This window comes from Haematobia irritans, chromosome 3, assembly GCF_050003625.1.
Source record: "Haematobia irritans isolate KBUSLIRL chromosome 3, ASM5000362v1, whole genome shotgun sequence".
In the NCBI taxonomy this organism is placed as follows: Eukaryota; Metazoa; Arthropoda; class Insecta; order Diptera; family Muscidae; genus Haematobia; species Haematobia irritans.
This window is the reverse complement of record NC_134399.1, coordinates 109,472,529-109,500,481: the sequence shown is the minus strand read 5'-3', so window position 1 is coordinate 109,500,481 and position 27,953 is coordinate 109,472,529. Positions and strand designations below refer to the sequence as shown.

Here is a 27,953-nt window from a genome sequence, read left to right as displayed (position 1 = left end):
GTGAACCGGGTGAACCTAACTCGTATGAAAAGTGAAAAATTCTCGTAATTGGCCATTAAAATAATCATAGCTTTAATCACTGGAATTTTATTTTACAATTTTTTTTTGTCTTCTGATCTTTAACAAAAGACAATCGACAAGTTTTCATTTCTAAATAATTTCTATAACAAAAATATATATATATATTTTTTTCATTTACATAAATAAAGTCAAAAGCAAATCAATGGAATTATATAGCCTTAATAACTACCACTAACTAATATCTATAAATGCATAAACATCTGGACATGAGATAATCTTCCCTGCATGGAATGATCACTTCATTTATATGGGATCTCTTCCAGCAAATTGTTTTCGATTATCGTGTTGTCTACCTTATAGTGGGCTTCGCAAAATTCCGCAATGCGAGAGCAGGCCTCTTCGATCATAGCTTTAGGGACTGTCAAAACAATCCGAATGAAATTTGGATATTCAAAACAACTGCCGGGTAAACAGAAGACACTTTGTTGATTCACCAATTCTTGAACGAAATGTGTGTCATCCTTGAATTCAGGAAATTGGTCGATATTAATACCAACCATCATATACATAGCGCCAGTAGGCATAACTGGATTGAGACCACGTATTTTCTTTAGCATGCCCCATGCAAGATTAGCATTCTCCGTTAAAATGTCGATGACACTGTCAAAGAAGCTTTGAGGAGTATTTGCGAGAATTTCGGGTAAAGCACCTTGGACCAAAGTGTTGGAACCCAATATACGGCCACACATATTTTTAAGACCTCGTGTTGCTTCAGCCAAACGATTTTCGCGGTCATGAATGATAACCCAACCTGTTCGCCATCCGGGTACAAGGAATCGTTTAGTTAGACCACCACATGATAGGACGGGAACATTTTTCGACAAAGCACTAACAGCATAATGTGTGGAACCGGGAAAAACAAAATGTTCATAGACCTGTGAAAGAATAAGAATTAGCTTAAATGGATCCTTAAAAACTTTTCCTCATATCCTTATTATTACCTCATCTGCTATAATTGGTACATAGTACTTTTCACATATGGCCAAAATATCTTCCAAATGTTCTTTGCTGAAAACACTACCACAGGGATTACTAGGATTGTTTATAATCAAGGCGGCTGTGTTTTCATCAATCAATGATTCCATTTGTTCCAAATCAGCTTCCCATTGCTTTTCGGGTAGGAGATCATAGTAACGCACTTGTATACCCAAGCCCTCTGTCAATGTTTGATATAGACAAAATCCTGGTCTGGGTATTAAAATATTTTGACCTTTTTCTGCCAGAGCCAAAATGGAATATTCCAGTGCCGATGAACAACCACTAGTCATGCAGATATTTTCCGGTTTTATTTCCTCCGAACTTTGATGAGCACAATATTTGGCAATAGCTTTTCGGGCACTTTCATGACCCTGTGTGTGTGCATAGCCGTTGAATTTGCCGCTTTCGATGGAGTGTAAGACTGCTTTCATTGTTTCATCGGCAGCCTTGAGATTGCCAAAGGTTGTGGGATCACCTAAAATGAAAAACAAAATAGGAGGTATTAGTTTCAGTAGAGGATTATTTTGGGCTGATTAGATTGCCGGTTATTTTGACTAGCTCTACAAGGAGTGCTGTCCGATTCTATAGTTAGCTCAATGACAAGGACCTTCCTTTTATAGCCGAGCCCGAATGGCATTTCACATTGCGGGGAAAACACTTAGTGAGAGAGGTTATTCCACTGTTGAAAGGCATTTTGTGTTCGGTCGAAACTGGGATTGAACCCAAAGAGTTCGCAAAAAGTAAATTTCACGGTTTCTTCTCTTTAATAATTCATTTTAAAGAAAATACAATTTTTGAATTGTTGCTTTGAATGATTCCCCTTCGAGGTACACCTCTTGAAACATGTTTGAGGTGATCATATTCGTACTGTTGGTGATATATAAGTTTGCGACTGCTAAAATTGGCTGTTTTATTCTGTGATAAAGGCTCACTTACATTTTACGATGGTTAATGTTAGATGTTATAATTGATGGTGACCAGAGAAACTGACCCATTTTTATAGACTGCGGCATGACAGCTGAGCCAATAAAAATTTTTATATACGGCTCCGGCCGAATCAAATATATTTGAGTTGATAAAATTCCTTCTCTGGTGAATCTGCGGCGGTGCCAACTGTCCATATATGTATTGGCGACGGCTAAAATCGGCGGCTTCATTCTCTGATAAAGGCCCGCTTAAATTGTTCGATGGTTTGTGCATCTAAGCTTTCAAATTCTTCAATCTGTCATAATCAGTATCAGAATAAAGAATGAAGCCGCCCAGTGGCGCCGCCGAATATGTCGACTGATCTCGACTCAAATTTAACCGCCAATTTATCAAAAATATTGTAAAAAAATGCGCACTTCTTGCACTATTCCCGGAAAATGTACTTTTTAGGTTCTTAAATATATATTTCCAAAACAATAAATAAAGAAGTGTACACGCACTTAAGTTCGGCCGGGCCGAATCTTAAATACCCACCACCATGAATCAAAAAATATAATTGTTTCCATAGAAAACTCTGCGTTTGGTTACTTGAAAATACATATATAGAATTTCAGGTGGATTTGATGACAGATGCTCTGCCAAGCAAACACATATACAAACATCGGGAGACTTAAAGCATGGGAGCTATATCAAAACAGCTCCACCGTGGTGCAATGATTAGCATGCCCGCCTTGCATACACAAGGTTAGGTTAGGTTAGGTTAAAGTGGCAGCCCGATTAAATTTCAGGCTCACTTAGACTATTCAGTCCATTGTGATACCACATTTAACTAAAAGTACCTATTACATATGGGCACTTCTAGTCTTAACCACTGAACCTTCTCTATTATTTACTTTTGTGGAACCAACCAGATTGCTCCAAAAACATTAACAAACTGCTTAAGTTAACGTTTTCCATGTCAGCCAGTAATCTAAAGCTATATGCTCCTAAAATTCGCTTACGCCTTACACAAAAAGCAGGACACTCACACAAGAGGTGTTTAATTGATTCCTTTTCCTCCACGTCATGACAGCTTATACAATAGTCATTATACTTCGCACCTATAGTTTTTGCAAATCCGCCTATCAGGCAGCGACCCGTTATAGCAGATATTAGGAGTGCTATCTGACGCCTTGAGAACACTAGCATATCTAGTGTGCGGTTTAAGTTTAAATGGGGCCATATTTGCTTGGTGTCGTTACAACCCTTGCAATTTTCCCATCGAATATTGGCCATCATAACAGCCTTCTCACGCAGTAAGAGCTTGCAGGTGGCCAGAGGCATACCAACAGATTCTAGTTCCCCTGGAATATGTAAGGTAGTTCCTAGCCTTGCTAACACATCTGCTTCACAGTTCCCCGGTATGTTCCTATGACCAGGCACCCATATTAGGTGAATATTGTACTGCTCAGCCATCTCGTTGAGAGATTTGCGGCAGTCTATGGCCGTTTTTGAGTTAAGGAACACAGAGTCCAAGGATTTTATTGCAGGTTGACTGTCTGAGTATATATTAATGCCAATATTTGTTGGAACATTACTTCTCAGGCAATTCACCACCTCTCTTATTGCCAATATTTCAGCCTGAAAAACACTACAGTGATTAGGTAATCTTTTCGCTATTCGAATTTCCAGATCTTTAGAATATACTCCGAACCCCACTTGTCCATTCAATTTGGAGCCATCAGTATAGAAATCTATATATCTTTTATTCCCCGGGGTCTGTGTACACCACGCCTCACTGTTGGGAATTAGAGTTTCAAACTTTTTGTCGAAAAGTGGTTTTGCCAGGGTGTAATCCACTACGTTAGGCACATCTGGCATTACTTTGAGGACCGAACTATGACCGTACATTTTTTCCGACCATAGCGATAGCTCGCGCAACCGCACAGCCGTTGTTGCAGCTGACTGTTTGGCCAAAATGTCTAAAGGCAATAGATGTAGCATGACATTAAGGGAGTCTGTTCCTGTCTTACTAAATGCGCCTGAGATACATAAGCTCGCCATACGCTGAACTTTATCTAAACAAGTCGGTTTCTGAAGTGCCGGCCACCAGACTACAACACCATATAGCATTATAGGTCTAACCACTGCCGTGTATAGCCAATGCACAATTTTTGGTCTTAGTCCCCACTTTTTCCCTATTGCCTTTTTGCACGAGTACAAAGCTACCGTGGCTTTTCTCGCCCTCTCTTCAATATTAAGCCTAAAATTCAGCTTCCTGTCCAAAATAACGCCAAGGTATTTTGCACACTCACCAAAGGAAATTTCAGTACCCCCTAAGGAAATGGGCCTAACCGTGGGAGTTTTGCGATCTTTGCAGTACATGACTATTTCTGTCTTTGCTGGATTTACACCAAGACCATTATCTTTCGCCCATTTCTCAGTCATCCGGAGAGCTCTCTGTATAATATCTCTGATTGTGGATGGGAATTTTCCCCTGACTGCTAGCGCCACATCATCTGCGTATGCCACTACTTTTATCCTTTCTTTTTCTAGAGAAAACAAAAGGTTGTTTATAGCAACATTCCAAAGAAGAGGTGATAGAACTCCTCCTTGGGGTGTGCCTCTGTTCACATACCTTTGTATGTTTGCTTGCCCTAGTGTGGCTGAAATACGTCTCTTCATTAGAAGTTCGTCTAACAGCCTAAGTATACCTGGATCAACATTCAGAGTTTTCAGTCCATTTAATATCGAGCTCGGATGGACATTATTGAACGCCCCTTCGATGTCTAGAAACGCCACGATTGTGTATTCTTTGACAGATAGTGAGCTTTCAATAAAGCTGACCAGTTCATGCAATGCGGTCTCAGTAGACCTGCCCTTCGAGTATGCATGCTGTCGTTTCGAGAGCAAACCTGAATCCACGCTAGTTCTAAGATACATGTCTATCATCCTCTCCAGGGTCTTAAGTAGGAATGAGGATAAGCTGATTGGTCGGAAATCCTTCGCACTCGAGTGAGAGGCTTTTCCTGCTTTAGGTATGAAGACGACTTTTGTTTCCCTCCACTTTTCTGGAATATATGCTAAGTTTACACATTGTTTATATATCACCGTCAACCAGGGGATAATTCTTTCAGCCACTGCCTGTAACTCCGCCGGAGTAATTCCATCAGGTCCGGGGGATTTGAATGGTCCAAAGCTATTTAAAGCCCATTTATTCTAGATTCCGACACAATTTCCTCGATAGGAAATGATCGCTGAGCCTCTGTTACACCGCCGGAACATGGTTCAACCGTCTGATTTCCAGGGAAGTGTGTGTCCAAAAGTACCTCCAACGTCTCCTCACTGGACGTTGTCCAATTTCCCTCCGATGTTTTAATGAAACCTGGAGCGGTGTTAGTGGACGCTAGTACCTTCCGTAGTCTGGAAGCCTCTGACGTATTCTCAATACTGCTACAGTAATCATCCCAAGAGATTTGTTGAGACCTTCTCAGTTCTCGTTTATATTCTCTCAGATTCATCTTGTAAGTGTCCCAATCCTCCGGAGCTCTTGTGGACTTTGCTTTGTTAAAGAGCTTCCTGCAGGATTTCCTCATATTACTTAACTCCGTAGTCCACCATGGCGGCCGATTTTTTCCCCTTGGCTTTCCTCTAGGGCATGCAGCTTTCAGTGAAATGTTGAAGGCCTTAGTAATCCGCTCCACTGCGTGTTCGATATCTTGCACAGTGCTCATATTTGTATCCGGCACTTCCGGTATCATCAAATTGAACGATTCCCTATACCTATTCCAATCAGCTTTCCTAACATTTGGCGGAAATATGGTCTTTGAAGTACGAACAGCCAATCTGAAACTGATGTAGCGATGATCTGAGAAGCTATGTTCCCTCAAAACTTGCCACTCAGATATCTTATCATTCAGTTCCGGAGAGGTCAACGTTACGTCCAAAACCTCTTGTCTGTTCCTGGTGACGAAGGTTGGTGCATCTCCCTTATTGCAAACTACCAGGTTAGTACGCAAAATAAACTCTATTAGCGACTCTCCCCTTGCATTAGTATCACTACTTCCCCAAATACTATGATGTGCATTTGCATCGCATCCCATAATGAGTTTTGTCTTTGTTTTTAGTGACTCATCAACTAAGGTCTTAACGGCACAGGGTGGCATATCCCTATCATGTCCCATGTAGACCGAAGATACCCAATATTTGCATGTGGATATCTCTAGACTGGCTACGACAGTGTCTGCATTGCTCAATGAAGGAAGCAGAAACAAGTTTAGTTCGTTTTTAGCAATTATACATGCTCGATTTATATCGTTACCGGTATTATGCAAAAGTTTGAAACCCGGAGTGCTTAATTCACAGATCTTGTTCTTATATATGTATGGTTCTTGAATAAGAACTATATCTATGTCTCCTTTCATCAGGAGAACTTTTAAGGCAGCACAAGCGGCCTTACAATGGTGAAGATTTATCTGGAGGAACCGTAGAACCATCCAAATTTTCAACCACCGTCACATCAGCCGCTTCAATTGAGTCATCAAGGGCTTCCTCTTCACAGATCTCGGTGACTCTCGCAACAATCCGCGGTTCAGCTTTGGTGAGGCTTGAGCCTGTAGAAACTTCCCGCATATGATTTTCGCCATAGTCTGCAGGTTTTATGTCTCCTTCGGCTTCGCTAGGAGACTTTTTCACTGCTGACTCTACCGGAGGCTTGTCCGTTTCGGTATCCTTTGGCTGATCGCTTTTGTATACCTTCATATGGATATCATGAAAGCCATAACTTACGCGTCCTTGGGTCTGGGCTAGATGTTGCAGCGACTCTATGTTTAATATAAACACCGCATGTCGTCTTGGTCCATCCACCTCATCCAAACGACCAACCTTCCAATCGGCGGTTGGAAGATCTGGGTTACATTCTTTTAGTCTCTCTAGTATTGACTCAGGATCAGGAGGGTTTGCCGGTATCCATGCATGTGCTCTAGGTTTAGCCGGTATGTCTTTTTTATCGACTAACTCCAAAGCGGCTCCTTCCCAAACTTCACCAATTAGCATCAATGCAGCTTTAAAGCAATCCATAGACCTCTGGTCTGCAAAAGCTATTAACTTATATCGTCCTTGATACCATCCAGCATCTTGCCGTCGAGGACTTGGTCCGGGAAACTTTTTTCGCACCTCTGAGTAGACACCAGACATCGCGTTCTCAATTTCCCCCCATTTTTGCCTTGGAATCATACCGTCCAATGCTCCTTTATTAATAATAGCCATCACAAGGCTGTCTTTTGCAACTGAGGCAAACGATCTTTGATCCCATTTAGAGGATGGTAGCTCATCCGGTGATCGTTCCCTTTTTCCAGCTTCAAGAATTCCTTGAGCCCATTTTAAGGAATCACTTTGCTTAGCCGACAACGTGCTTGGGTCGACTGATCCTAATTTCTTTAGGATAAACAAAGCATTTCTTCGTTCCTTGAATCTCTTTCGAGAGGGATTGCCTCCTTTTGATGTCGTCACCTTAGAAAAGGTTCGACTTGCCAAAGTGTCACCGCCAGTCGACCCGTCTACAGGTCGACTAATTGGGCCTGACTCTTGGTCGCTGCCCAAATTTATAACTTCAGTCGTTACCCGTCCACTGGGCCCTGAAGTTAGCAACCCAGTGGATGACTTTGAATTTCGCTGCATGGTGGTTTATTATTTCCACCACACGTGAAATTCGTAATAAGTACTTATTACGATGAAATCCTCCGCTATTAGAAAACACGTCCGTTCAGTTCGACGGTTGAATAATGAACACAAGGTCGTGGGTTCGATTCCTGTTTCGACCGAACACCAGTAATGCTGGTGACATTTCTGAGGGTTTCAAAGCTTCTCTGAGTGGTTTCACTGCAATGTGGAACGCCGTTCGGACTCGGCTATAAAAAGGAGGTCCCTTGTCAATGAGCTTACCATGGAAGCGGGCAACACTCAGTGATAAGAGAGAAGTTCACCAGTGTGGTATCACAATGGACTGAATAGTCTAAGTGAGCCTGATGCATCATGCTGCCACCTAACCTAACCTATATCAAACCATGGAACGATCCACACCATATTCGCTAAACCTATTTACGGACCGAAAATACCTCTTAATTTTGAATTTCCGGCAAATCGCATAAATATTGGGATGTCTACACGGTTAATAGGTCAAATCTGAAGATCGGTCTATATGTTATGAGGTAACTACGAGAACATAAACCGATACACACCATATTCGGCGTACTTATGCGTAGACCCAAAATATCTCCAGATTTTGAATTCAGGTAAATCGGGAGATAGGGTTATATATCGGCTAAACTAAATCGTGGACACACCGTATCCGGCAAACCTTTTTATGGACCTAAAATACATCTAGGTTTTTAATTTCAGGTAAATAGCATAAAAATTGCGGTGTCTACAAACCCAAGAAGTCTGTGGAGGCCAAGAAGTCAAATCAGGAGATCGGGCTATATGGGGGCTATACCAACACATGGACCAATACACACCATTTTCGTAACACCTATTTGTGGTCCTAAAATACCTCTAGATTTCCAATTTCAGGCAAATCGAATAAAAACTACGGTTTCTAGAAGCCCAAGACCCCAAATCGGGAGATCGGTTTATATGAGATCTGTATCAAAACCTGGACCGCTAGAGCCCATCTTCGATAGACGAATCTGTGCCTAATATCAAGACGACAACGCCATTATTGAAGACTGTAGCATGATTGCAACACACAGACAGACGGACGTGCTCATATCATCTTTCAATATATACTTTATGTTATATGGTTGGAAATCGATATTTCGATGTGTTACAAACGGAATGGCAAACGTATTATACCCTCACCACCATTCTATTAATTAATGTTTCTCCTACGAGTAATAGCTTTCTGTTTACAATGTAATGATAGATATTTGTATTAGAACATACAGTCAATTAAGAAAACTATCTGATTGCAAGCAATTCAAGTTGTTAATCAGTTTAATATTACATTAAAAACGGATTATAAGCTCGAGTGAAAACATAATAATAGCCCTGTTTTTTTTTTGTACAGTACAGACAAGCAATGACTGAACAAAAGATAACAATTCACAGCGTTTTTCTTTTGTAGAATAACAGGTTGGCTGATAAGTCCCCGGTCTGGCACATAGATGGCGACGCTAGCATTAAATGCATATAATTTTTATTTATATAGTGCCAACCTTCAAATTATTCGTGTCTAAATTTGACGTCTGTAAGTCAATTAGTTTGTGAGATCCAATCGACAGTCGGCTGAGTGGACAGCGACCGGTGAACCGTCTCCGAAGCGTGGAAAGACTCAAAAGTCCGCTGGCAAAGTAATGGCCTCTGTTTTTTGGGATGCGCATGGAATAATTTTTATCGATTATCTTGAGAAGGGAAAAACCATCAACAGTGACTATTATATGGCGTTATTGGAGCGTTTGAAGGTCGAAATCGCGACAAAACGGCCTCATATGAAGAAGAATAAAGTGTTGTTCCACCAAGACAACGCACCGTGCCACAAGTCATTGAGAACGATGGCAAAAATTCATGAATTGGGCTTCGAATTGCTTCCCCACCTACCGTATTCTCCAGATCTGGCCCCCAGCGACTTTTTCTTGTTCTCAGACCTCCAAAGGATGCTCGCAGGGAAAAAAATTGGCAGCAATGAAGAGGTGATCGCCGAAACTGAGGCCTATTTTGAGGCAAAACCGAAGGAGTACTACCAAAATGGTATCAAAAAATTGGAAGGTCGTTATAATCGTTGTATCGCTCTTGAAGCGAACTATGTTGAATAATAAAAACGAATTTTGACAAAAAAATTTGTTTTTCTTTGTTAGACCGGGGACTTATCAGCCAACCTGTTATTGTTAGGTCGGTTTTCTTTTAGCACTGGATACCCTAAGCAGTCACGGACTAAAAGAAAACAGAATACTCGATAAATTAGTCACAATAAATTGCTATTGTGAATCTAAAAAGCATAACTTTACCAAAATGCAACCTGGAACGTATAGACATCTCAAGTGAATTCACAGCGCTGTAGTTTGTCTGCACACTGTAGATGGCTCTTTTTCGTCTGCAATTGAGTGATTCTTTAATTTGGCTTTAATTTGTTTTCTTTCCTTTGTTCTCTCGTTGAAACACTAAATATTGTGAAAGTTTATAAAATACTATTCATCCACACCTTTTTTGTAATGCAAATTTACTAATTTATACGGTTATTCTCGTTTTCCAAAAAGAAATTGAGTCACTTGACTGCGCAATTGAGTGGAGTGACTGCGCACTGCAAATAAACAAAACCATGGTGAATTATCAAGGTATGTCTCTATATTTTCTTGGTCTATGATGAATTAAGGTAGCCTTCATAGACCAAGGAAGATATAGACAACGAAAGTGAATTCACAGCGCTGTAGTTTGTCTGCACACCGTAGGTGGCTCTTTTTCGTCTGCAATTGAGTGATTTTTTAATTTGGCTTTGTTTTCTATCCTTAGTTCTGTTGATGACTGATTTGTACGGTAATTCTCGTTTTCCAAAAAGAAATTGAGTTACTTGACTGCGCAATTGATTGGACTGACTGCGCACTGCAAATAAACAAAACCATGGTGAATTATCAAAGTATGTCTTTATTTTTTTTGGTCTATGGTAGCCTTAATTCATCAGGTGACTTCAAAGAGCTCATCGAAACGTCAAAAGTTATTGTTGGCATTTTGTGGATGTGGTTGTTAAAAAATTAAAATTAAATTGAAATTAGAAATACGGAAATAAATTAAACAAAAATATTGTCTTTGTAAAAATTACCAAAATCTTGCACACAGTTCAATATTTTTCACTCAAAATGTATTTCCATAACATTAATAAACATTTCTCATAAGCGTTACAAAATTCAAACAAATATTTGTGTATTTGTTTATTTACATTTTTCTGACATTGTGATAAGCTGTTTTAATATTATTTTGGTTATTTTAGGCTAGTGAGGCTACCTTACAAATAGGTGTAACATGGTCCAGCCAAACAACAAAAACTCATCAATTATTTTCTTTGATAAATAAATAAAAAACAAGAACATGTCAATTTTGTCTAACAAACCCCCCATTAAAATCATTGATCCATTCACAACTATCAAATTTTTGAAATATATGCCGATGTTATAGAACATCTAGATTATTCGGTTAGTGAAACTTGTCTAACAAGTGAAGCTGCAAATTAACTCAATGGAAGAGGTAGAATCAAATAAACAGAATAGCTGTTTATCTATGGTAGATGCAAATAAAGGGTGATTTGTTAAGAGCTTGATAACTTTTTTTTTAAAAAAAACGCATAAAATTTGCAAAATCTCATCGGTTCTTTATTTGAAACGTTAGATTGGTCCATGACATTTACTTTTTGAAGATAATTTCATTTAAATGTTGACCGCGGCTGCGTCTTAGGTGGTCCATTCGGAAAGTCCAATTTTGGGCAACTTTTTCGAGCATTTCGGCCGGAATAGCCCGAATTTCTTCGGAAATGTTGTCTTCCAAAGCTGGAATAGTTGCTGGCTTATTTCTGTAGACTTTAGACATGACGTAGCCCCACAAAAAATAGTCTAAAGGCGTCAAATCGCATGATCTTGGTGGCCAACTTACCGGTCCATTTCTTGAGATGAATTGTTCTCCGAAGTTTTCCCTCAAAATGGCCATAGAATCGCGAGCTGTGTGGCATGTAGCGCCATCTTGTTGAAACCACATGTCAACCAAGTTCAGTTCTTCCATTTTTGGCAACAAAAAGTTTGTTAGCATCGAACGATAGCGATCGCCATTCACCGTAACGTTGCGTCCAACAGCATCTTTGAAAAAATACGGTCCAATGATTCCACCAGCGTACAAACCACACCAAACAGTGCATTTTTCGGGATGCATGGGCAGTTCTTGAACGGCTTCTGGTTGCTCTTCACTCCAAATGCGGCAATTTTGCTTATTTACGTAGCCATTCAACCAGAAATGAGCCTCATCGCTGAACAAAATTTGTCGATAAAAAAGCGGATTTTCTGCCAACTTTTCTAGGGCCCATTCACTGAAAATTCGACGTTGTGGCTCGTTAGTAAGTCTATTCATGATGAAATGTCAAAGCATACTGAGCATCTTTCTCTTTGACACCATGTCTGAAATCCCACGTGATCTGTCAAATACTAATGCATGAAAATCCTAACCTCAAAAGAATCACCCTTTAAATTGTTGCAATAGCCCCACCACCAACGCCGTCATTAGACAGTCATCAAAACTATAAAAGGCAACCGGCTTTTTGAATTAAATAACAACAACAACAACAGCATGCATGGGACAAGTTCAGGTGATACAAGATTTTATGCAAATGTAAACAATTCTCTGGTGAATTATGAAAATTTATCCACTTGGTTGACAAAAAAAAAAAAAAAGAATATTTGTGTTTTATTAAGAGCCTCTTTTAATGGAATTATTTAAGAAATTTTCTTTGTATAATTTTAGCAAAGGAAAAGGGTTAAATGATTAACTAAAGCTCTGTGTATGGTTCCATTGTGCCTCTTCTATTATTAAACAATTTTATACAACTATAAAAGGTAATCGGCTTTTTCAAATAAATATATTCAGTTAAATTGAACAAGTTCTAGAGTTACCACATTTTATGCAAATTTTAAGTCTGTATCTACCTCCACACAGTGGGAGAATTTGATTTCAGCTCAGTGAGTACCTAAGAGCAGCACATGGTGAATTAACATATTTAATGTTAACATAATTCACTTTAAACAAACATGATAACAAAAGGCATAGACCAAGAAAATATAGAGAACCTTCCTTGGTCTATGCAAAAGGCCGGAACCATATGATATTGATATAGGGTGGCTGACACGAAGTGTTACCAAGATTAGGTTTATGTTTAGGTATATAGTGTGACTAATATGTATGGTAACAAACTTCACGTTGCTACACTGAAAAAACAGTGAACCCACCAGGAAGAAAACTTTCGGCTAATTTTAGAAAATTTTGAATATTTGCAGAAAAATTTAACTAAACATTATTACAAACGTTGGCATCACGCCGATGACATAAAAATAAGTAAATATTTTTCGACAAATTCAAGAAAATTTACTAGACATAACTAAGTTTTTCCACTTGTTAAAGAAAATTTTGTAGTTTGAAGGAAAAACTTGGAGTTCAAAATTGCAAGATTGTCTTTAGTGACATACGAAGTTCATGATGAACGCAGTTTTTTGTAAAATTTACAAATTTAAAGAAATTCTGAACTATTTTGTGGACGACACGAATTTAGTTAATCTTTATGCTTCATTTGAGTATATTTTTTTTCTCGATTTTAGTTAATTTAACTAACGTACACAAAAAAATTATTAGAGTAAAGGAAATTTCCTCCAAACATAATAATTCCATGAACTAAAATAAAGTTAAATTGGCTTTAGTGAAATAGAGAGTTCACTTTTTTGAGTGTATAAGTTCTAAACCACTCGTCTAACATTGTTATTTTTATTCCAATGACAGTTCATTTTATTGCTTATGCCAAAAAAAAGCATTTTGATCTATTGCATTCAGAATTAAAGTCAATCGCGATGGAATACAAACGTTATAGTGTGATTGCTCTAAATTTTTGCCGCGATTTCGACCTTCAAACGCTCCAACAACGCCATATAATAGTCACTGTTGATGGTTTTTCCCTTCTCAAGATAATCGATAAAAATTATTCCACGCGCATCCTCTGTGGCCATTACTTTGCCAGCGGACTTTTGAATCTTTCCACGCTTCGGAGACGGTTCACCGGTCGCTGTCCACTCAGCCGACTGTCGATTAGACTCAGGAGTGTAGTAATGGAGCCATGTTTCATCCATTGTCACATATCGACGGAAAAACGCGGGTGTATTACGAGTTAACAGCTGCAAACACCGCTCAGAATCATCAACACATTGTTGTTTTTGGTCAATTGTGAGCTCGCGCGGCACCCATTTTGCACAGAGCTTCCGCATATCCAAATATTGATGAATGATATGACCAACACGTTCCTTTGATATCTTTAAGGCCTCTGCTATCTCGATCAACTTCATTTTACGGTAATTCAAAATCATTTTGTGTATTTTTTATGTTTTCGTCGGTAACCACCTCTTTCGGGCGTCCACTGCGTTCACCGTCCTCCGTGCTCATTTCATCACGCATGAATTTTGCATACCAATCAATTAGTGTTGATTTCCCTGGGGCAGAGTCCGGAAACTCATTATCGAGCCAAGTTTTTGCTTCCACCGTATTTTTTTCCTTCAGAAAATCGTATTTTATCAAAACACAAAATTCCTTTTTTGCCATTTTTTCACAATAACAAAAGTTGCTTCACAAAAGACGCTCTATCTCAGAAACTAATTGACTTACAGACGTCAAATTTTGACACGAATCATTTGAAGGTTCACTCAAAAAAAAGTGAACTCTCTATTTCACTAAAGCCATATTAACTTTATATTAGTTCATAGAATCATTATGTTTGAAAAAATTTTATTTTAGTCAAATAATTTTTTGCGTATGTTAGTTAAATGAACTAAAAAACGGGAAAAAGTTATACACAAATAAAGCATAAAGATTTCCTAATTTCGTATTTCTTACAAAATAGTTCATTATTTCTTTAAATTTGTAAATTTTACCAAAAATGTGTCCATCATGAACTTCGTATGTCACTAAAGACATTCTTGCAATTTTTAACTCCAAGATTTCTCTTAAAACTACAAAATTTTCTTCAACTACTGAAAAAATTTAGTTATGTCTAATAAATTTTCTTGAATTTGTCGAAAAATATTTACTTATTTTTGCCATATCGGAGTGATGCCAGCGCTTGTAATACCGTTTAGTTAAAATTTTCTAAAAAAGTTCCAAATTTTCTAAAATTAATCGAAAGTTATCTTTCCTGGTGGGTTCACTGTTTTTTCAGTGTTGGTACTATATAAAAATAATATGCATTTAATACTAGCGACGCCATCTATGTGTCAGACCGGGGACTTATCAACCAACCTGTTATATAATTCTTTCCGTTTTTTAGGGCAATTAACTAACGTAAAGGAGACTTTCTTCCATGAACTAAAATAAAGTTAAATTGAGTTTAGCGAAATAGAGGGTTCACTTCTTTTGAATGTGATCCAAAAAATCCAAAACCTGACACAAAAACTAAAAATCGAAATTTTCAAAAGAAAACCGGCCTATTATTGTTGATGAAGATCATCAGTTTATTATGACTTGGGATCACCAGGTTTCTTACACAGAACATTTACATTGACAGTATATCCATATGTGTATGCATTCATGACACATGCGTTAACGCATTAACTGTTCTCATCACTGATTGGTCGATAACAGTAGGTGTGTGTATTAAGCAAGTGGTGAATGTTGAATAACTTCTATGAGGCATACAAAAAAAAAAAAAATGGCGAGCAGCAAGTCATACTAGTCTCTTGGCACTTGACTTAAAAACATTGAATGTGTGCGACCATAACCACAAAACCAAAGTCGCCGCAATGTCAATGACAAATCTATCGTTTGTGACATAAGATTGGTCCTACTGTGCTGCCATTGGAATCTGTGCAAAAAAGTAGAGAATCAAAACATTTCCTCATTATTATTATTGAAAATTTTTATTTAGAGTGGTTTTTGTTTTTGCCGCCTCTAATAAAAACATTTTGTCTCATCATTAACATATTTTTGGAATCCATTCCAAAAGCAGATCTAAAAAATCGAGTTCTGTGACGTGTTGAATTAAAAGAAAAAAAATATATAGACGCGACTCCATCATCACACAACTCCCAATGAGAATGAATTTTCTTATAGGACTGCCACGCGTGCTTATCTTAATTTATTCGTATTATCTATGTCTAAAAATACATTCTTAATTTGTTGTTCTCGTTTTAATTAATTTATTTTTTTTTATTGTTTTTCATTTAAATAACAAAATCAGGCCGCGCAGGCGCGCTATGATATTGTGCGCTCTGGGAGGCAGGCGGTAAGCAGATAACTTGAATAAATATTCTCCCAGCAAACGCGGCAAAAGTAGCAGTAACTGCCTTCCAGCACCTGTGCTACTACTTAAGGTAATAGGTAGCTGCTGTAGTATTGTGTTGTTTGTTTATTTCGTCCACCTTCATCGCCATCATCATCATCTCCATCTGTATTCGATGAAATCGGGTATTAATGCAAATAATCTTTCGAGAGCATTTCAGCATTTTGTACGTCGTATTCGAAGCCGGTATCGTTTGATTAAATTTCGCTACTTAAAAATGTTCGATTATGGAATGTTCCCGATTGTATTGGTATTGAGGCTGTTGTTCATGAATTAACAATACTCTCTCGTTTATACGAATTAATTACGAATTATTAATTTTGTATGCGCATAAATGAAATTAGCCTACTAAAATTTCTCCTTGTCTCGAGAATATACGATAACCATACGCTCTGTGATTGGTGCTAGAAAGGGGTACGTGCTTCTGATACGCGCAAATGTTGTTTGCAGATTTTTATTGTGGCCTTTATAAATTTATGATAATTGCTGTCGACCTCAACTAAAGAAATTTTTAAGTTTGTTAGGATTTAAAAAAAAGAGATTGGTATTAAGGTGTCCAAATCCGACATCGGTTCACGGGATTCCATAATAAAAACAGAAACCGGCATCGGTTAACCGAGCATTTTTATCTACGTTGCCAAGTGAAGAAAGAAGAATTTTCTTTTCTGCACGGATGAAAAAGACTGTTTTTCATATGTTTGGCTATAAACATTATATGTTTGGAACACAAATTTTTAAACACAATATTTTTGAGTGCAAGCATATAATGTTCATAAACTAGCATAACATGTTTGGGACATATATGTTAATATGTTAGAACATATTATGTTTGGGACATAAAATGTTTTTAAATATAATATGCAAACATATATTAATTTAGAAATAGCCTATAAACATATATGTGTTTAGTAGCTTGGAGCGCTATTTAACAGGGAGCGATATTGAATTAAGTTGGTGGTTGTTACTTGTTATTACAAAATTAACATTTTATTTTTCCTTGGGCAATTGATCAGCTACTTCTTTGATCCTTACAAACTGTGTGGTCCGCTGTTCGAATCCCCGTCCGGCAAAAAGTAAAATTAAAAAAAAATTATAAAATATAACAATTTCTTCTACAATGTTTGTATTACAGAAAAAGGTGCTAAGAACTAAAAAATCTCGTGGAAGTGAGAAAGATGTGGGGGAATATACAATTGGGCAGAAACAAAATTTTGAGCATTCAGGTCGAAAACCTATGTTGTTAGCACCTATATTACCTGTTTATTTTCATAATTCATTATGATTGTAAATATATAAATAAATAAATAAAATTTTGAGCACAATATTGTTTGGGAGAATTTTTTTTAAGCATATAATATTTTTGGGTGCAAAATGCTTCCAAACATATTATATGTTCACATAATAACATAGTGTTTTGTGGAAGACAACATTATTGAATTTGGATGCAAAAATACAAAATGTTTGGAAATTGACTACCCAAACATATATTGTTTAGACCAATATGCTTTCAAACATATTATATATTGGAAGAGATCAAACATATAAATGTTTGGGCAATAGCCAAAAATGTATATGCTTGAAGCAAAATATGTTTGGGAGTATATGTTACAGAAGCGATTTTTTGTGAGCGTGTGAGGAACGAAGTTTTAGACAAGCAAAGTTTTCTTTTGACGCTAAAGAAATTTCTTTAAAGTTAATTAAAAAGAATTAGAGACAATCGTTGAATCCCATATCATAAATTTGAGTTTGTTTGATCTAAATGAAAATACTTTATAACAAGTATATACGGCCGTAAGTTCGGCCAGGCCGATTCTTATGTACCCTTCACCATGGATTGCATAGAAACTTCTACGAAAGACTGTCACCCACAATCGAATTAATTGGGTTGTGGTATCTTAAAACTTCTTAACGTCGTTTTCTAAATTGTGAGTTAGTCCATACGTGGTAGAGAGCCAAAATTGATATATGGGGGTCGCTTATATGGGGGCTATATACAATTATGAACTTGGACCAATTTTTGTGTGTTTGAGGATCGATTTATCTGAGGGCTATATATAACTATAGATATGGACCTAGTTAGGCATGGTTGTTAACGGCCACATACTAGCACAATGTACCAAATTTCAACTGACTCGGATGAAATTTGCTCCTCCAAGAGGCTCCAAAACCAAATCTCGGGATCGGTTTATATGGGGGCTATATATGATTATGGACTGATATGGACCACTTTTGGCATGGCTGTTAAATATCATATACTACCATCACGTACCAAATTTCAACCAGATCGGATTAATTTTGCTTCTCCAAAAGGCACCGGACGTCAAATCTAGGGATTGGTTTATATGGGGACTATATATATTTATGGACTGATATGAACCAATTCCTGCATGGTTGTTGAATACCATATACTAACATCACGTACCAAATTTCAACCGAATCGGATGAATTTTGCTCATCCAAGGGGCTCCGGAGGTCAAATCTGGGGATCGGTTTATATGGGGGCTATATATAATTATGGACCGATTTCGACCAATTTTTGCATGGGTGTTTGAGGCCATATATTAACACCACGTATCAAATTTTAACTGAATCAGATGAATTTTGGTCTTCCAAGAGGCTCCGGTGGTCAAAGCTGGTGATCGGTTTATATGAGGGCTATATATAATTAAGGACCGATGTGGACCATTTTTTGCATGGTCATTAGAGACCATATACTAACACCATGTACCAAATTTCAGCCGGATCTGATGAAATTTGCTTCTCTTAGAGGTTCCGCAAGCCAAATCGGGGGATCGGTTTATATGGGGGCTATATATAATTATTAACCGATGTGGACCAATTTTTGCATAGTTGTTAGAGACCTTATACTTACACTTTGTACCAAATTTCAGCCGGATCGGATGAAATTTGCTTCTCTTGGAGCCTCTAAGCCAAAACGGGGGATCGGTTGATATGGGGGCTATATATAATTATGGACCGATATGGCCTATTTGCAATACCATCCGACCTACATCAATAACAACTACTTGTGCCAAGTTTCGAGTCGATAGCTTGTTTCGTTCGGAAGTTAGCGTGATTTCAACAGACGGACATGCTCAGATCGACTCAGAATTTCACCACGACCCTCACGACCCTCTTAGAGCAATATTTCGATGTGTTACAAACGGAATGACAAAGTTTATATACCCCCATCCTATAGGATGGGGCTATATATATGGTGGAGGGTATAAAAAGGCAGATTTCCTTTGTCTAAAATTTCGTTCCTGAGGAAAGTGTTTTTTCTTGTACGAATTTCGAGACGTAGTTAAGGCTAACAGACATGGCTGAATAAGGAGGTTGAATCACGATAACAAAAACAACAAATTTCAATATGTTGTTTACAATTTTAAGAAGTCCAAATCAGCTGATAAAAGAATCGTATGGCATTGGTAAAAGTGGCAATTATTTATTCTTTCAATTGTCCTGAAAAAATAATTAAAATCCAGAGAAAAATAAAGGTTCAAATTTAATTGCGTCACCTATGAGTGATTGTGAAGTGGATAATTCATCCGAGGAACGCCGATATGAGACAAATAAGACTATAAGAATGGAAGTCAGTCAAATGGATCTTCGCCATCTATTAACAAAAACAGTTTATGATGCAGTTTAAAAACTGATGTGCGTGGTATTTTGGGCCTGGAATATGTTATCAAGATACTCAAGTCATCTTTGAACAATTCTCCAGCTATGAATGCGCGAGTTTGTTTGAGATGCATTTGCTATGCAGTGTCATTTGGAGAGCTGCAATCACCATAAACATATGATTTTGACATCTTAAAATTTTGTCGAAATAAAAAAATTATAATCATATGGGCCCATGATTTAACCTTCTTGTTCAGCCATGCTAACAGAAAGGAAGACCGATAAGTTGCCTGTCTTGGACAATGCACTGAAGACTTTTAGTCTAAAAAAGTTTAGACATAAAAAGAATATCTCAAATTATTGTTTTTTTTCAATCTTAATAAAAACCCAAGCAATTTAAAAAAAAAATGTATTCCGAAAATCATTTAAAAATGGATTATTTAGATGCAATATTAGGTATGTTCATTTTATAAAGGGTTGGTTTTTTTGCAAGCTACACGCAAAAAAAAAACGTTCGGAAAATGGGTATCGCAATCGTTATTCTTTTTGTTACATTTTATTTTTTGAATTTCTTCGAAATGTTCAAACTTTTTTATTAAAATTTTATTAAAAAATCGTTTTAGAAAAATTGGATTTTCGTATAAACCGAAAATTAGATTATTTCCGTATTTGGTACCAAGAGCTGTATTTGATACATCGGTTATAAGAAAAGGAGCGACTAAAGTCGTTTGTCTTCCTTCAATAAAGTTTCTTTACTTCAGATTGTGTGTGCGCCCAAAAATAGAACTTGGTACATGTTCCCCATCCCAAAAAAAAAAAAACATTTTGGGTTGGAAAAATGTTTGAGGTGATCATATTCCTTCTCTGTGTGTATTTATTTGATTCAGGGGATAAACTTGTTTAACAAAATTTTCTCATTGAAATATTAGCCGTTGGACGGAGGCCTATTTTTTTAAGTAAGTAACAGCCGTAATCCTAATGGATATCGGGTCTCACAGTTACTCTGAAAAACGAACGACCGCTCCAGGGCACTAAAGCCAATATGAGTAAGTTTCCTTCAATTTAATACAATTTTTTTTATAATTATGTGAATTAAAAAAGGGGGAAACAAAAAAATTTTTTTTTTAATTTTAACATTTTACCACAAATGAGTACATCATGAAGTTCGTATGGCATTGAAGACGTTTTCCCAATTTGGAATTCCATTCCTTTAAATTACGAAATTTTCTTTAATCAGTGAAAAATAATTTTTAACTCTAATAAATTTTCTTGAATTTGTCGAATAATATATACCTATTTTTGTGATATCAACATTATTAACATTTCTAAGATTTTCTAAAATTAACCTTGGCTACACAAAGATATAGACCTAAGCCCAAATTTTAGTATACGCAATTTACACAATATTAAAATTTCTTTAGGACACGAAACTTTTCGTCTCTTCATTATGTATGTCTTTGAAGTAAAGCAAATTTTCCTTAATGTAAATTTAAATAAATAATCTTCAAATTAATTGAAATATTGAATTTTAAATTTAAAAATAAAAAAATATAGGCTAATAATTATTTTGAAGATTTTGCATCTTTAGTTTAAAGTTTTTGTTTTTTTAATTAACACAAGTATATACGGCCGTAAGTTCGGACAGGCCGAAAAGCTTATGTACCCTCCACCATGGATTGCGTAAAACTTCTTCTAAACACTGCCATCCACAATCGAATTACTTGGGTTGCGGTAACGCTTGCCGATGGCAAGGTATCTTAAAACCTCCTAACACCGTCTTCTAAATTGTAAGTAAGTCCATACGAGGTATATATTAAATTAAAACAGACCGATTAAATACGTATATAATTCAGTTTGACAAAATTTTCTATAGAAATTAAATTTTAACAAAATGTTCCACAGAAATAAAATTTTGAAAAAAATTTCTATAGAAATAAAATTTTGACAAAATTTTCTATAGAAATAAAATTTTGAAAAAATTTTCTATAGAGTTCAAAATTCTCACAAAATATTACCTATTTTTCTACAATTAGTAAATTTTGTATGAATTGTGTTCATAACTTTCCAAAATGAGATAAAAAATTGCTTAAATTTTGTCTGTAGCTTCACTTTTTTCCTTCAAAATATTAAATTTTCTTGAACAAAAGAAAAAATGTATTATTTTTAATACACTCGAAAAAACGTTACTTGGGTCCTAAGATTTTGACATTCCTATAAGGATTTTGGTATTGATTCCGAGCCAAATATGCGGCTTCTTTAAAATAAGGACATTTTTTAGCAACCTATTTGGCTTTAAATTTGGGATCAATAAAATTAAAATTAGGGTACAGATCTCATTTAACAAAGTTTCATTCACTTTTCCCGGTATATTAATAAAACTATTCGAGTACAAATAAATGCCAGATTAAAAATCCAAATTATAACGGATATTGCAAAGCACAAAATGTTTTCTAAATTTCAAAGAAAAAAACTTTAAACCAAAGATGCGAAATCCTCAAAAAAGTCTTAGCCTATATTTGAAGCTTTTTTATCTTAAATCTAAAAATTCAGAATTTCAGTTAATGTGAAGACGATTTCTTTAAATCAAAAATGGGTTTTTTAAATTAATGAAAATTTGCCTTAGTCAAAAGACATACGACTTCAAAGGAGGGACGCAAATTTCTAACATTTGTGTCCTAAATTTAATAACAAAAATTTTTAAAACAAAGATTATAAACATTTTTTAAATCAAAATTTCATTATTTTAAAGAAATTTATTTTTAATATTGTGTAAATTGCACATCCTAAAATTTAGGTTTCGCAATTTTCAATACCACGTATTAATATTTTTTCAGTGCAGTTAACATTAGTCCAACAAACTTTTCTTTTATGTAAAGATAATTATTTTAAGTTGACTCTAACTCTAAAGACAAAACGAATTTAACTAATGAAAATTTTTTAAACTTTTGGTCCAGTAAAAATCATTGCATCATACACAGAAAAAAAGTGAAATATATTAAGGGAAAAGTGAACTATCACGTGCGAAAATTGAACTAAATTGTATTCCAAATTTTGAGATTCATTAAATTAGCGAAGATGTTCCGTCATTTTTTGAATTTTTATACAATGGCAGATTTTTTACTGTTTTATAGATTTGTTGGCAGATTTTTTACTGTTTTATAGATTGGTAGAATTCTTGATGTTTTTGAAGATTTTGCAAAATATTCCTCTCCAACTATGAAATGCTTCATAAATTTTCCATAAAAATAATATTTGGGCAAAATTTTCTATAGAAATAAATTTTTGACAAAAATTTTGTATAGAAATTATATTTTGACAAAATTTCCTAAAGACATAAAATGCTGACAAAAATTTCTATAGAAATAACATTTTGACAAAATCTTCTACAGAAATAAAATTCTGACAAAATTTTCTATAGAAATAAAATTGTGACAAAATTTTCTATAAAAATAAATTTTTGACAAAATTTTTTATAGAAATGATATTTTGACAAAATTTCCTAAAGACATAAAATGTTGACAAAATTTTCTCTAGAAATAAAATTTTTAACAAAATTTTCTACAGAAATAAAATTCTAATAAAATGTTCTATAGAAATAAAAATTTTTTTATAGAAATGATATTTTGACAAAATTTCCTAAAGACATAAAATCTTGACAAAATTTTCTATAGAAATAAAATATTGACAAAATTTTCAATAGAAATTAAATTTTGACAAAATTATCTATAAAAATAAATTTTTGACAAAATTTTTTATAGAAATGATATTTTCACGAAATTTCCTAAAGACATAAAATGTTGACAAAATTTTGAAAATTTTCTACAGAAATAAAATTTTGACAAAATTTTCTATAGAAATAAATTTTTGACAAAAGTTTGTATAGAAATTATATTTTGACAAAATTTCCTAAAGATATAAAATGTTGACAAAATTTTCTGTAGAAATAACATTTTGACAAAATTTTCTACAGAAATAAAATTCTGACAAAATTTTTTATAGAAATAAAATTTTTACAAAATTTTCTATAAAAATAAATTTTGATGATATTTTGACAAAATTTCCTAAAGACATAAAATGTTGACAAAATTTTCTATAGAAATAAAATTTTGACAAAATTTTCTACAGAAATGAAATTCTAACAAAATTTTCTATAGAAATAAAATTTTGTCAAAGTTTTCTACAGAAATGAAATTCTAACAACATTTTCTATAGAAATAAAATTTTGACAAAATTTTCTATAGAAATAAACTTTTGACAAAATTTTTTATAGAAATGATATTTTGACAAAATTTTCTAAAGACATAAAATGTTGACAAAATTTTCTATAGAAATAAAATTTTTAACAAAATTTTCTACAGAAATAAAATTCTAACAAAATTTTCTATAGAAATAAAAAAAAATTTTATAGAAATGATATTTTGACAAAATTTCCTAAAGACATAAAATCTTGACAAAATTTTCTATAGAAATAAAATATTGACAAAATTTTCTATAGAAATTAAATTTTGACAAAATTTTCTATAAAAATAAATTTTTGACAAAATTTTTTATAGAAATGATATTTTGACGAAATTTCTTAAAGACATAAAATGTTGACAAAATTTTGAAAATTTTCTACAGAAATAAAATTTTGACAAAATTTTGTATAGAAATTATATTTGGACAAAATTTCCTAAAGATATAAAATGTTGTCAAAATTTTCTATAGAAATAACATTTTGACAACATTTTCTACAGAAATAAAATTCTGACAAAATTTTCTATAGAAATAAAATTTTTACAAAATTTTCTATAAAAATAAATTTTGATGATATTTTGACAAAATTTCCTAAAGACATAAAATGTTGACAAAATTTTCTATAGAAATAAAATTTTGACAAAATTTTGTATAGAAATTATATTTGGACAAAATTTCCTAAAGATATAAAATGTTGTCAAAATTTTCTATAGAAATAAAATTTTGACAAAATGTTCTATAGAAATAAAATCCTAACAAAATTTTCTATAGAAATAAAATTTTGACAAAATTTTCTATAGAAATAAATTTTTGACAAAATTTTTTATAGAAATGATATTTTGACAAAATGTCCTAAAGACATAAAATCATGACAAAATTATATATAGATCGATACGGACCAATTTTGGCATGGTTATTATTGGCCATACACTAGCGAAATGTACAAAATTTTATCCGGATCGGATGAATTTTACTCCTTCAAGAGGCTATATATAATTATGAACCGATATGAACCAATTCTGGCATGGTTGTTAGGGACCATATACTAATACCACGTACCAAATTTCAACCGGATCGGATGAAATTTGCAGCTCTTAGAGGCTCCAGAGGTCAAATCTGGGGATCGGTTTATATAAGGGCTATATATAATTATGGACCGATATGGATCAATTTTTGCATGGTTGTTAGAGACCATATACCAACAACATGTACCAAATTTCTGCCAGATCGGATGAAATATGCGTCTCTTAGAGGCTTCGCAAGCCAAAATCTGGGGGTCCGTTTATATGGGGGCTATACGTAAACGTGAACCGATATGGCCCTTTTGCAATACCATCCGACCTACATCAATAACAACTACTTGTGCCAAGTTTCAAGTCGATAGCTTGTTTCGTTCGGAAGTTAGCGTGATTTCAACAGACGGACGGACGTGTTTAGATCGATTGAGAATTTCACCACGACCCAGAATTCTTTATGGGGTCTTAGAGCAATATTTCGATGTGTTACAAGCGGAATGACAAAGTTAATATACCCCCCATCCCATGGTGGAGGGTATAAAAATCGTTGGTCTGGGGAAAATTTCTTACAAAATTTTAAAAATAAAATAAAACAAAATAAAACGTTTGCAATAAATATTAGTTCATTTTAGCAGACTTTCTTCCTGTGTAGAAATGAATCATTTATTCAAAGCAAAAATGTCATTCGTATTTTAAAGAATGCTTACGAAATTTTTTTTCAATGTAGATACATTTTCGATAAAATTAAAATATAATACCAATAACGGCAAAAGATTTTCCACAATGACTTTATTTCTTATACAAAAAAAAATTAATAAACTTACCAATTGTCAGCGGTATCATTGGCTTAGCTGGATTTGGTTGAATTTTCAAGGATTCAACAATGATACGTATACGATTGATGGTATTTTTAGCCAAAGTCGGAGTTTTGATATTCCATGATGTACGCCCTTTGTTATTTGAATTGGCGTTAGATGAATTGTTGTTGGTATTGCTATTATTGCTGCTGTTATCAATGCCGGTTGCAACCATTATCACAAAATTTCTTTTTTAATAAATGTCCTTTTTTTTCAAAATCACTCTTATTCTTTAAAGAATTTTCTTAAAAAAAAGAAAGTTCTTTTTGGAAATGTTTTGGAGCACAATTTTAGCACTTTTTTGTGACTGCTATTCAATTTGAGTCCTTTTTTGCGGTAACCAAGCACAAAAAAATTTTGTTCAACACTTTTTTCTCTAGCAAAGTAAGTGTTACTCTGTGATGTGAAATATTTCAAATAAATTTAAAATTTGTATCTTGATTATCATTCCAAACAAGCATTTGAGTTGTATGGAAGTTTTGAGTTCAATTTTTGGTTTTTGTTTCTCTGTATTTTTATTTTTGTTTCTTTTTTGATGGGGGTTTGCAATTATGCGATCTTTTCACTATTCTTTGGTTGGTGGGAAAAAAATTCAATCAAACTGATTTTTTTTTGTCTTACAAAATCGACAACAAGTGAAATTTTTGTTTCGTATTCGTGTCTTTTTATATTCTAATATGAGCGTCAACTGATCCACAGACGTGATCTGATCGAGCTTTTATCGGTTATTTTCAATTCCAAGTGAAATGGCTAAAACGAACTGCTTACGAAGGCTGCACCACAAACAGGCCCCAGAACAGAAGAGAAGCACAGCAGAAAGTCGTCGAACAGCAGTATGACAGCGGCAGCAACTACAACCCTTATTGATAATATTATCGTTGACAGTTTCTATTGTGGAAGTGGACCAAAACCCAGTTTATGCCAGATGCTTCGAAGCTATTCACCAGAGTTAACGTTGACAAGTTTGTTATACGTTCTTTTTACGGTAGTTTAGTATGGTTTATCCCCCATCAACTAAAAAAGAAACTTACATACAGCTACACTGTTTTCTAGCTCGATAATCTCGAAATTTGTTTCATCAAAGAAGTCGATAAAATTATTTAATGGATAGATGAATGTGAAATATTAGAAATTTAACGATGGTGGTATGGTAGAAATTAAACGATGGAAGTATGTTGGGATGGATGTTAGAATATTTTAATTTAATTTCGAATTAACTAAATTAAGCTTATTTAGTTTAGATTTTTTAAATTTATTTTAATGTATTTTACAGCAGATAAAAAAAATAAATAAAAATTTTTAATGTATGATGAATGTGAAATATTAGAAACTAAATGATGGAGGTATAATGGGACGTTAGAATAATATTTATACCCTTCACCACTACTGTGGTACAGGGTATAATAAGTTTGTGCAATTGTAAGTAACGCCAAGAAGGAAAAGTCTGAGACCCATCGTTTAGTATACCGATCGTCTTAGAATTAAATTCTGAGTCGATTTAGCGATGTCCGTCTGTCTGTCTGTCTGTCCGTCTGTCTGTCTGTCTGTTGATGTATTTTTGTGTGCAAAGTACAGCTCGCAGTTTTAGTCCGATTGCCCTAAAATTTGGTATGGGGTCCCGCTTCGGCTCAAAGACGATCCCTATTGATTTTGGAAAAAATCGGTTCAGATTTAGATATAGCTGCCATATATATTTTTCACCGATCTGGTCATAATTGGCGTGTATATCAACCGATCTTCCTCAAATTCCGTACATCCCAATATTTTATGAGTCTCGAAAAACTTGCAAAATATCATCCAAATCGGTTCAGATTTAGATATAGCTCCCATATATAGCTTTCGCCCGATTTACACTCCTTTGTCCACAGAGGCCAATTTTTTGCTCCGATTTAGTTGAAATTTTGCACAGGGAGTAGAATTAGCATTATAGCTATGAGTGTCAAATTTGGTGGAAATCGGTTCAGATTTAGATATAGCTCCCATATATAGCTTTCGCCCGATTTACACTCATATGACCACAGAGTCCAATCTTTTACTCCGATTTAATTGAAATTTTGCACAGGGAGTAGAATGAGCATTGTAGCTATGCGTGCCAAATTTGGTTGAAATCGGTTCAGATTTAGATATAGCTCCCATATATAGCTTTCGCCCATTTTACACTCATATGACCACAGAGGCTAATTTTTTGCTCCGATT

General features: G+C 34.9%; 1 protein-coding gene across 1 annotated transcript; it reads right to left on the bottom strand.

The window, feature by feature from the left end:
• Nucleotides 1-71: 71 nt before the first annotated feature.
• Tat (Tyrosine aminotransferase) lies at nucleotides 72-26,442 on the bottom strand. Its single transcript, XM_075299934.1, has 3 exons — nucleotides 25,725-26,442; nucleotides 1,023-1,534; nucleotides 72-956 (listed from the first exon to the last, which is right to left on the bottom strand). Exons 1-3 carry the CDS (start codon nucleotides 25,930-25,932, stop codon nucleotides 321-323), a joined length of 1,356 nt encoding a protein of 451 aa, XP_075156049.1. The 5' UTR covers nucleotides 25,933-26,442; the 3' UTR covers nucleotides 72-320.
• Between the last annotated feature and the right edge of the window lie 1,511 nt (nucleotides 26,443-27,953).

Coding starts and splice junctions, on each gene's coding strand:
- Tat (XM_075299934.1), bottom strand. CDS start 25,932: ATGGTTGCAACCGGCATTGATAACAGCAGCAATAATAGCAATACCAAC. Junction 1,535..25,724: donor AATGATACCGCTGACAATTG/GTAAGTTTATTA, acceptor TTTTCATTTTAG/GTGATCCCACAACCTTTGGC. Junction 957..1,022: donor TACCAATTATAGCAGATGAG/GTAATAATAAGG, acceptor ATTCTTTCACAG/GTCTATGAACATTTTGTTTT.